The 12,269-nt window shown below is 42.7% G+C and overlaps 1 protein-coding gene across 1 annotated transcript in view; it reads right to left on the reverse strand.

The window, feature by feature from the left end:
- The window catches only part of htra1b (HtrA serine peptidase 1b), a 74,480-nt gene extending 63,120 nt beyond the window's left edge, over window positions 1-11,360 (reverse strand). The window contains exon 1 of the mRNA XM_063071212.1: window positions 10,574-11,360. Within this exon, the coding sequence (XP_062927282.1) occupies window positions 10,574-11,006 (433 nt within the window). The 5' untranslated portion in view covers window positions 11,007-11,360. The remainder of the gene's footprint in view (window positions 1-10,573) is intronic.
- Window positions 11,361-12,269: the final 909 nt, after the last annotated feature.

Genomic DNA, 12,269 nt, shown 5'->3' on the forward strand with positions numbered 1-12,269 from the left:
TTTTGCAGTTTCTTTCAACTCTAAAATCAATTATTTTGTTCTAATTGCTCATTAATTCATTTTGTTATTACATCGCTCTCGGTATGAACTCTTGCTTTGCAGGATCATACCACACATCTCCAGTAAGTTTTCCTGCCCGCAGCATTTTCCTTATGATAGTAATGGATAAAATTTCCGTCATCAACAAGTATGTTTCCACCTTTGCTTGATTTCAAGAACATAGCTTAGTTTCTGAAAAAAAAGTAAATTTAAAGCCAAATTGTAATAGGAAACATGTGGGGGTTTGTTTATAAGTAGCTCAGTTGCAAATGAGGCACCCCTCATTTGCCTACAATTACACTAATTGATTAGGTTACTTTTAAAGGTGAGATAAGAAGCTTAGCATATATAACACGGGGTTTGTTACTCAGTAATAGCTACATACAGTGGGACGCAAATGACCAGGGTGAAAAAAAAGGACGCAAATGTCCAGGGACGCTAATGAGCGGGACACAATCGTCCAGGATGCAAATACCCCAGTATCGTGAACGCCATGTCAAGGATTCATCTTTTCTGACACCTTCTGCTGTTTGGAGTCTGCTGCAAAAGATCCCTGACATCTGACAGCATTGAAGTCAACTGTTTGAGCAACGAAACATATTTAGGAAGTCTCAAAGAACACACACATTTCACAAAGTACTAGTGTTTGGAATATACTAATACAAGACAAAACAGCAAAATTCATTGTGACGTGATATATCTACATAAGAAAAATACAACATGCATCCATAAGATTGGCTTTTTTTTGTAGCGACTGATAGTTTACCATCAGTTGTTGGTCCATGAAAAGACTTAAGGACTACATATAACATTATCAGCATGTTTATAACAGGATTACTTTGTAAATACCAGAATGTCACATGACATCAAGTGATTCCAACGAAGGCAGGAAACTCGTATTAGCCACTCTGAAGCCTTTAAATGAAGACTTGCTGGATCATTGACCACAGCTTTCAGATTTCAAATTTAGTTTAAATCAACAAAATTAGGGCATCGACATTTTAAAACAAGATGCCATAAATTGCAGCAATTGCAATACCGTTGAAGGGCCAAATAGAACGTGTTGAAGAATTTCCTGCTGGGTGACCATCAGCCATGATGTGGCAGCTTTGGTTGCAGGCATCTTCATTTAAAGGCCGCCGCGTGGCTAACACATAGTGTTGAGAACAAGTCAAAGGTTATTGCTTTTTCGAATGTTGTATGGCATTTTTACACCGCTGTGCAAAAGTCTCAGGCACATATGTATATAGAACATCGAACAGTACAACACAGGAACAGGCCACTCAGCCCAAAATGCTATGCTAGTCAGCTGAAAAGCAAATCAAAAACATCCAAACACTCATCCCTCCCACGTACAAAATCCCTTCATCTTCCTTACATCCATAGGCCTATCCAAAGTCTCTTAAAAGCCTCTCATGTACTTGCTTCTACCACCACACCAGACAGTGCATTCCAGGCATCCACCGAGTAGAAAACTTACCCCTCACATCCCATTTGAACCTACCCCCTCTCACTTGGTACTAGACAATACAACCCCGGGAAACAGATACTCCCCATCTGCTCTCTGCCTCTCAGTCTCAAACCTCAGCCTCTGGTGCTCCCAAGAAAACAACCCTAGTTTATCCAACTTCTCATGATAGCACATGGCATCTAAACCAGGCAGCATCCTGGGAAACCTCTTCTGCACCTTCTCCAAAGCCTCAACATCCTTCCTGTAGTGGGGCAACCAGAAGTGCATGGAATACTCCAGATGTGGCCAAACCAGAATTTTACATGTTGCAACATAATCTCGACTTTTGAACTTAATGCCTCAATAAAAGTGAGCATTCCGTAAAACTTCTGAACCAGCTTTTTGATCTTCATAGCCATTTCCAAAGAGCTGTGAACTTGGAGCCCAAGGCCTCTCTGCTCAGCAACACTATTAAGGACCTTGCCCCTTAACAGTGGACTCTCTCCTTGCATTTGCCCCACCAAGGTGCAACACCTCATTTATCTGGGTTAAGCTCCATTTGCCATTTCTCTGCCCATATCTGCAGCTGATCACGTTGTATTCTTTGCCAGTCTTAGACACTATCCACAACTCCACCAATCTTGGTATCATTAGCAGTTTTACTAACCCACACATCTGTATTTTCATCCAAGTTATTTGTATACATCACGAACAGCAGAGGTCCCAGCACAGCCCTGTAGAACACCATTAATTACAGACCTCCAGCTCAAATACATCCCTTGAACTGCTACCTTCTATCTTCAATGCACAAGCTAAATCTGAATTCAAACAACAAATTCACCGCAGATCCTATGTATCTTAGTCTTCTGGACTAGCCTCCCATGAGGGACTTTGTCAAATGCCTTACTTTTATTGAGGCATTAAGTTCAAGTAGACAACATCCACTGCCCTACCCTCACCAACCTCTCTCATCACCTTGTCAAAAAACTCAATCAAGTTGTTAAGACACTACTTGTCCTGCACAAAGCCATGCTGGCTCTCCCCAATTAGGCCATGGATTTACAAATGCTCATACATCTTATCCCCAAGAATTTTCTCTGGCAATTTCCCTACAACTGACACAAGACCCACCGGTCTATAGTTCCCAGGATTTTCCCCTTGTTCCCTTCTTAAATAGGTTTACAACATTAGCCACTCAACAGTTCTCCAGGACCTCACCTGTGGCTAGAGAAGACAGGAAGATACTGGTCAAAGCCCCAGCAATCTCATCTAGCTTCTTTCAATAACCTGGGGTAAATCCCATCAGGCCTTGGGGACTTATCCACTTTAATACTCATTAGGGGGCCAAATATTTTCTCCTTCTTGACCTCTAAATGCCCTAAAATATTTATACACTCAGCACTGATCTCCTGGTCCTCCATATCCTTTTCCTTGGTGAACACTTAAGTAAAATACTCATCAAGGACCTCACTCACATTCTCTGCATCTTTGAGTGGTCCCACTGTGGTAAACCATGTATATATGTTGTAACTCGGTTACCTGTCTGGACACACCCCTCTGCTGACTGCCCCGTGGCTCCTCCCACAGAGTCCTGTATAAAGGTGTTCGTCTTGCCCCTCCCCCCCAGTCCTCCGGGGGCAGACACTCACTGTGGAGGTTATATTGTACAGCGAATAAAAGCCTTTCAGTATTTTACCAAACCTCAGTCTTTTGGAGTAATTGAAGGTGCTTCACCCACCCTCTCACTAGTTAGCCTCTTGCTCTTTTCACGGCCCTTCTTGGCTTTCCTAATTCCTTTCTTCAGTTTATTTCTGGCTTCTTTCTACTCGTATGCTTCATTTGATCCTAACTCCTGAAGCTTTACATACTTTTCCTTTATTGCCTCAACTAAATTCATCACCTCTCTGGACACCCAAGGTTCTCTTATCTTTCCATCCTCGGTCGTCCTTCTAACAGGAACGTACCTTTCCTATATTCTGTGCAATTGATCTTTAAACACCCGCCACGTGACTGATATGGATTTGCCAGAGAAAAGATGTTCCCAATTAACTCTTCTTGGCTCCTGCCCAATACCTTTGTAATTTGCCCTACTTCAGTTTAAAACTATACGTGGCTAGGGTGCCTAAGACTTTTGCATAGTACTGTAGCAATTTTATGTATTGCACTGTATTGTATTATGTACTGTACTGCTGCTGCAGCAAAGAAAAACGTTTCATGAAATATCTGCTCCATGTTGACAAATACTGTGCAAAAATCTCATGCACCCCAACTACATAAATATGTTTATGACTTTTGCACAGCACTTTATATTTATTTGAAAAGTAAAATCAGTTGATTTGGTACAAATTTTACCACAAATGGGACACCATTGATCTCTTCTGTGCTGCTTCTTTCTTTTTATCTCAACTACGAGTGAGTGAGATTAATTTTCCTACAGTCTGAAGTATAGGAAAGATAAATAATTACACTCAATTCAGAGTACTAAGGAATAAGCACTTAATTTGTTTATAAAGAATGTATAGATCAGGCACCCACAAGAGGAAAAAAGCTTTTGCACAGAAGATGCTCAACTTACTCAGTATTTTCAGCTGCTTATAATACTGTGAGACTTAGAGGACACAGTCTTTTGTATTTGTACAGGTATAGCGTGTACACCCTCTGAAATAGTATATAGAAAATCCTACACACACTGTTACTTCATGTTTTCCACTCACTCCAGTTTTGAGATTGATGTCTGACTTTCAGTTGCTTCAACATGCAGTATCTGCATGATCTGAGCCAAGTATTGAAGTTCAAAGTCTCTTTATGATGCTATCTCAAAACTATGTAAAATAACTGAAATGTTGTGTTTTTTTTAAAATCATGAAGGATTAGGTAGGCCAGACTGTATGCAGTTATTAATAGCCAACAATAAAAACACTCAGATTAAATAGTAACTGCTCAAACCAAAACAAAAAAAAAATCAGATCCTACCCCATTGCTGGGCTTAACAACACTCAGAACTGATGAGATTTGGCTAAACTTCAATATTACAATACAATCTGCAAATGCTCTTTAAAAAAATAACATCAAGTTTCCATTTAGCCAGTGGAGAAAGCAAATTATTTTTTTAAAATGTTCTGTGGAATGATTTCAGCTCAGCATTTTCCACAGACTTTCATACAAATGTGGTCATTTTGAATTAGGGTACTGCCAAATAATTTTAAAGAAAATTGAGTCATTTCATAACTGGCAAATCCTAAAAGTCACATTTGCAAATCCCATGTTCAACTTTAATTCAAAGTTGCACTTTTGAACACTAAATACTTTTGATCAAATGCATTCAGGATCGCAGTTGCGATGAATCCATGGATCAGCTCATTTTTTTTTCTTTGTATCAGAGAGAAAGGGCAGCATGGTAGCGTAGTGGTTAGCACAACGCTTTACAGTACCAGTGATCTGGGTTCGATTCCCACCACTGAGTTTGCACGTTTCACCATGGCCGCTTGGGCTTCCTCCCACAGTCCGAAGACAGACTGGTCGGTAGGTTAATTGGTCATTGTAAATTGTCTCGTGATTAGGCTAGGATTAAATCAGGGGTTCGAAGGGCTGGAAAGGCCTACTCTGCACTGTATCTCAGTCAATCACTAAGTTAATGAATCGTTAATTAATTTGTAAAGATCTGGCTCACCACACCACACAAGGGTGCAGAGAGGAAATCCCGTGGTAAATTTGTTAGATACCATTGACCAGTTATCCTTTGCCTCCAGCTAGTTCTTGCACAGCTTTCAGGTTTTTAGAAAGAATGCCTCCAGAAATTGGGGGCCCCGCAACAATTTTGATTCATTTACGAATGCAGCAAAACTGCTGTCAAACATGCTTAGCACTTCTTTGAAAAAATGTTTTATTATATCAAAGTTGCTGGTGAACGCAGCAGGCCAAGCAGCATCTATAGGAAGAGGCGCAGTCGACGATGAAAGCGCAGGTCCTGACGAAGGGTCTCGGCCTGAAACGTCGACTGCGCCTCTTCCTATAGATGCTGCTTGGCCTGCTGCGTTCACCAGCAACTTTGATGTATGTTGCTTGGATTTCCAGCATCTGCAGAATTCCTGTTGTTTTTATTATATCCTTTGTCTGCATTTTGCCCTAAATCATGCTGTCTGATTACATGCGGTTCAAAAGAGAACTGAAAGCTAACAGCAATGGGAGGACATATGCTGGCTGGCCATTGGCCATCCGTATTAGTGAAACACTACTCTGATAAAGTAAAGATGCATATCAGAGTCAAGCCCTCAGTTACAGGTCAGGGAAGGCTAGAATATGGACGGTAACACCATTCACCTTAATTAAATCTCTGATTATGTAGAGGAGAAAATGCTGGTCTTATTTTAAACATTAAAATATAGTATTTGCTAGTATCATAATATGCATTGAAAATTATTTTTGCCACTGATTACTTTTTTTTTAATTACTAAAGTACAATTTGATGCCTCCTAAAAGATGTATTTAGAAATGCTGAAGGTAACTGATGGCCAATAGGATTGCAGTTTAGGAGATAAAGGGCACACACACAGCAGGTACCCTGTACTGCTCATGGCTCCAGCAGCTCACATTTGATCTTGACCTTTTCTGCTACTTGCATGGAGTTTGTAATGGCGTTTCCATAGTAATCACATAGGTTTCCACCCGATGTATCAGTTTCCCAAAGATGTGCTGGTTGATAGATCTCTACCAAGGTAGGTGGGAGGTGCCTCTTCCCTCCACTAGCCTGCAAGTCACCCCTTGGGCAAGGTGTAGCACCAGATCAGGGTCACCTGAAGCCATGGGAGTAGGTGGTGGATGGTCAAATGAGCAGCTGGTGCATGTCACAAATCGTGGTTATGCGACCACTGACACCAGGAAGACAATCTCGAAAGAGTATTGCTGATGGCTGGGGCTACTCGCCTTGTAAAGACGCTGCCCAGGAGGCAGTGGCAAACCACTTCTGTAGAAACATTTGCCAAGAGCAATCATGGAAAAGACCATGATCGCCAATGACATTCGACATGGCACATAACTGAACTGCCCCAAGTTTAAGTGGGTAGTAGGAGAATAAGTGAGGAGGTCGGTGGGTACATGAGATAAAATAAGTAACAAGGAAATAGTCATAGTCATACTTCATTGATCCCGGGGGAAATTCATTTTCGTTACAGTTGCACCATAAATAATAAATAGTAATAGAACCATAAATAGTTAAATAGTAGTATGTAAATTATGCCAGTAAATTATGAAATAAGTCCAGGACCAGCCTATTGGCTCAGGATGTCTGACCCTCCAAGGGAGGAGTTGTAAAGTTTGATGGCCACAGGCAGGAATGACTTCCTATGACGCTCAGTGCTGCATCTCAGTGGAATGAGTCTCTGGCTGAATGTACTCCTGTGCCCGCCCAGTACATTATGTAGTGGATGGGAGACATTGGCCAAGATGGCATGCAACTTAGACAGCATCCTCTTTTCAGACACCACTGTCAGAGAGTCCAGTTCCAACCCCACAACATCACTGGCCTTACGAATGAGTTTGTTGATTCTGTTAGTGTCTGCTACCCTCAGCCTGCTGCCCCAGCACACAACAGCAAACATGATAGCACTGGCCACCACAGACTCGTAGAACATCCTCAGCATCGTCCGGCAGATGTTAAAGGACCTCAGTCTCCTCAGGAAATAGAGACAGCTCTGACCCTTCTTGTAGACAGCCTCAGTGTTCTTTGACCAGTCCAGTTTATTGTCAATTCGTATCCCCAGGTAATTGTAATCCTCCACCATGTCCACACTGACCCCCTGGATGGAAACAGGGGTCACCGGTACCTTCGCTCTCGTCAGGTCTACCACCAGCTCCTTAGTCTTTCTCACATTAAGCTGCAGATAATTCTGCTCACACCATGTGACAAAGTTTCCTACCTTAGCCCTGTACTCAGCCTCATCTCCCTTGCTGAAGCATCCAACTATAGCAGAGTCATCCGAAAACTTCTGAAGATGACAAGACTCTGTGCAGTAGTTGAAGTCCGAGGTGTAAATGGTGAAGAGAAAGGGAGACAAGACAGTCCCCTTTGGAGCCCCAGTGCTGCTGATCACTCTGTCGGACACACAGTGTTGCAAGCACACGACACGTACTGTGGTCTGCCAGTCAAGTAATCAAGAATCCATGAGACCAGGGAAGCATCCACCTGCATTGCTGTCAGCTTCTCCCCCAGCAGAGCAGGGTGGGGGGGGGGGGAAGGAATGAGACTGATAGGATTGGTCCAAGATCCAGTACTGATTCAATGGGCCAAATGGTTTCCTTTATATCATAACAGAATATGAAATGACAATGAAAGCATGGGTTCTGGATCAAAGACAAGCAGCAATGTTTCCCTGGTATTTTATGAGATCATCACCCACTATTGGCATATGTCCCAGGTAATTTATCTACCTGGAGACACAAAAGACTGCTGATTCTGGAATCTGGAGCAAAAAAAAAAGATAGAAGAGCTCAGTGAATCAGGCAGTATCTTGGAGGGAAATGGACAAGCAGCAGTTTGCATCCTGACAATTCATCTGTCAACTGTCTACTTTCCTCCACAGATGCCACCTGGCTCACTGAGTTCCTCCAGAAACTTGCTTTTTCATTGATTTACCCATGTGTGGGGTCGCAAGAGCACTTACTAACTATGCAGTGGGTTACTATGGGCTTCCCTCTTTTTGGACAGACGACATAAGTACATACCCCAAAGAGTGATGAAACCTTCAAGATAAGTAAATGAAATACCTAATTTATGATCTTGATCAGAACGTGCAGATAAAAGGCCTCACTGTCAGCACAAGAAACTTCCAATTATGAGATTCTTCAATCCAATTAGATGATTATCACAAAAAGCAGTGTAGAAATGAATGCCAAGAATCTCCTGCCACAGCACACCCTGTTCAGATAGTATTTAGATTTTATGGACAGTGTTTTCCCAGAATTTCTTCACAATCCACCAAATCAGGCAACTGAACTTGTGTTATTTTAATGTATACTTTGCCAGAGCTGGTACAAAGAATACATAAATGGTATCAGAATACATATATGTGACCACATACAACCCCAAGGTTCATTTTTCTGTGAGCATATTCAGCAAATCTAGAAAATTGTAAAGATAACAGGAACAATGAAAGATCAACCAGAAGACAGCAAACTGTGCAAATGCAAATATAAATAAATAAATAAATAAATAAATAACAAGGACATGAAATAACAAGTTAAAAAGTCCTTAAAGTGAGAACATTGGCTGTGGGAACATCTCAATGGATGGGCAAGTGAACGTAGTTATCCCCTTTTGTTCGAGAGCCTGATGGTTGACGGGTAGTAGCCAAGTAAAGAATCTGGAGAGATAGTCAATAGGTGAAGTTAAATAGCGCCAAGTTTCAGTTCACAACTTCATATTGTAAAAATAACAGGCCACAACCGAATATTTGCTTTCAGTTAAACTTATCTGCACAATACACCTTAATAATTTATACCTCAATAATTTTGGGCTATCCACGTACAGCTCCGATTTTAAAACTCCTGATATCAATTAGTCCATCACGTGCAGAAGATCGGCTACTCACTCCATTCTACTGAAACCACTGGAATGAAAATTTAGACACAAATACATCTAATGTCCAGGACAGGAAAATGGCCACTTGATCCGACTCTGAGCAATGGGTGTTGTGTTATTGTGCATTTCTTTGTAGCCTAAGGTTAATGCACATTAATTAGTACAAAAGTGCCGAGTTTCGGGGACGAGTTCATTTACTGGAGCTAACTTCAGGAATTAAATTTGTTTAATCCCTGCAGCACACATCCCTTGGCTGTTTAGACTGAAGACAAACAAAAACATCCTGTTTTAATGGCAGTTTCTTCCCCCGGGCCACTGGCCTTCCGAGCTCCCTGCCGCATCATATTCGAAACGGTTAATCTGTTCCGTACCTTCAATATGTAATATTAATGCACTTTCCGTTGTTATTTATGTGTGATTCACCTTCATAACTTATCGTGTGTTACGTATACTACTGTGTTTTACACCCTGGTTCAGAGAAAGGTTGCCTCGTTTCTACATACAAGCAACACACACAAAATGCTGGAGGAACTCAGCAGGCCAGGCAGCATCTGTGGAAAAATGTACAGTCGTGATGGCTATATACGTTATATACATCGATATAGTTAAATGACAATAAACTTGGCTTGACTTGAATAAAAGGTCATACTCGAGACAAATTCTCAAGACTCACACCACCAAGCTCAAGAACAGTCACTACCCTGCTCCCATCAAGTCCTTAAACCAGAGGGGATAACTTCACTCGCCCCATCACCAAACTGTCCCCACAATTTATGGACTAACTTTCAAGGAATATTCATCTTATGTTCGAGTTATTTATTATTTCCTTTTTGTATCTGCACAGATCGTTCTCTTTTGCACATTGGTTGAACATCGGGTGCGGTCTTTCATTGATTTTATTATGGCGATTGGATTTATCCAATATGCCCGCAAGAAAACGAATCTGGGGTTTTTATATAACACACAAAGTTGCTGGTGAACGCAGCAGGCCAGGCAGCATCTCCAGGAAGAGGTACAGTCGACATTTCGGGCCGAGACCCTTCGTCAGGACATGGTAGCATATGCGTACATGGATAATAAATTTACTTTGTATTTTGAACTTTCATTCAAACTTCGGGATAAATTGGCTTTATTTTCTAAACAAGAGCAAAAAGTGTCAGAGGTCTACATTTGAAACAGCCACGTTCTATGCACACTAACACAGAAAACTTAAAGCCTACCAAATACACAGTGCTTATCCAGTTATAACTCAATGTTATGAAATCGTGTATGCATGAAATATCAGGATGCAGCATACCCTGACTCGTGCATTCTCCATTGGTATCTACAAATTCGCCATCGTAATCTCCATTGGTGGAACTGATCATCGCCGATAGCAAAGTACACAATAAAAGGTCATGCATTCCTTGTTAAGACATGATCAAGCAGATATAGAGACATGCTATTATACTTATAAATACTTATTATTCTAACTGCTCATAAGGGGGACCAACCAGTCCATCGCTTACCCAGTCCGCAGGCTCCCCTCTGGATAAAGATGACAGGCGGCTGGTTGAAGCTCTGCGCCCGGCGGCTCACCGCCTTCAGATGGCAGACGTTGCGGTAGGTGCTGCCGTCGCTGCCGCACACCGGCTCGCTGCTAGCACAGACGCAGACCCCCTTGATCCTCCTCTTTCCCGTGTGGGCGGGCAGCGGCACCGAGCACCTGAGCCCCTCGCCGCAGCCGGCCTCGTCCGTCCGGCCGCCGCACGACTCGCCCTCGCCGGCGGCGCAGAGCGGGCAGCAGCCGCACGAGTCCATCACCTGTCCCGACCAGCACTCGGAAGGCAGCTCGGGACACCGGGAGATGTCGCACGTCCGATCACAGCGGGCGGAGCGCCTGGTAATCCTACTGTCCGCCAGCAGCCAGCAGGCGACCGATACTACCCACAACAGCATCATCTCCAACCAGCGCCAACGCTGCCAAGTGCATTAAAGAATTTCCTGCTAATTAATAGCGTTAGCACGACTTCCCCGAAGCTACTCATAAAATTAAACACCCTCCTCAAACGCTCGTGGGTTTGCGAGTGCAGAAAGAGGGGTGCCTTAACCTGTGGAAACAAATTGTCTCCAACCCAGAGAAGGTACCGCTCGCTTTATTCCGAGGACCAGTTTCACTAGGACGACAGGACTTGCTGACTGGGTGAAACCCGCCTGCCGTCACACAAGCGCAGCTGCCTGCAACCATTGGGTAGGTAACTCGAGCGAGCTCTCCGCCCCACCCACTGACCCGCCTCTTCGCGAGTTTGCCCGACTTCCTGGTGCATGGAGAATGCGGCTGTCGCAGGATTACACCGAAAAAAAATGTGAATCCAACAGCCACGTTAAATAAGTGCATTCATCTCCGCTTCGACCGCAACACCTCCTGGTCTGTGCATCTTCTGTCGTACTTGCTCAAAGTTAACGGTGTGATGATTTGCGAATTACAAAGTTTTTCCTGAATGATTGTACTCGACGGATAGATTGAATCTGAATTCATAGTCATCTCCTCTTATTTAGTTCCAGTGTACGCGAGGAGTTACAATTCAATCTTGGAAGGAACGCAAATCCGGCGGAAACAAGAGTTAGCACATTTCCATTCACTAAATGCTCCTTAGTCAATAGTATTCAAATATAATTGTTATTTAAGGGCATGATTCCAGCGTTATTTAGTCAGCGAAAACCCTAAACAACGAAGCTATTAAGTAAAATGATTATTAGTATTTTTATTTGTATAATTAATCGTTTAAAATGTGTTTGAAGTGCTTCCAAGGCTATTGCCGGCTTAACTCTGCCAGTCAGCGATCTGGCTCTGTGGTGCTAATGGTTCTAAACATTATGTTTTCATTAGGACAAGGATAAACTTTTCCTTCTGAGGCACACTCTCCACAATATTCCGTCCTGTTAGAAGCTAATAAATCGTAAACAAAGCACGTAAGAACAGTACACCCAGAAAAGAACAGTGAGCTCGGATTCATATTTTTATTTAATCCACTGGAGTTCTTTGAGTACGTGACTGGCAGGAGAGGTAAGGGATTTCAATCAGGCGGGCTCCACTAGGTCATAGCCCCAATAAAGTAGGTGTAATCGCGATCCAAAGTGGAAGTCTCAGCTTGATTGTGCGAGTTTCCTTCCACATGGCAAAGATGAGCAGGTTGGTACGTTCCTAGTGGTACCTAATTGATG

The sequence above is a fragment of the Mobula hypostoma genome, chromosome 19 (genome assembly GCF_963921235.1).
Source record: "Mobula hypostoma chromosome 19, sMobHyp1.1, whole genome shotgun sequence".
Lineage (NCBI taxonomy): Eukaryota > Metazoa > Chordata > Chondrichthyes > Myliobatiformes > Myliobatidae > Mobula > Mobula hypostoma.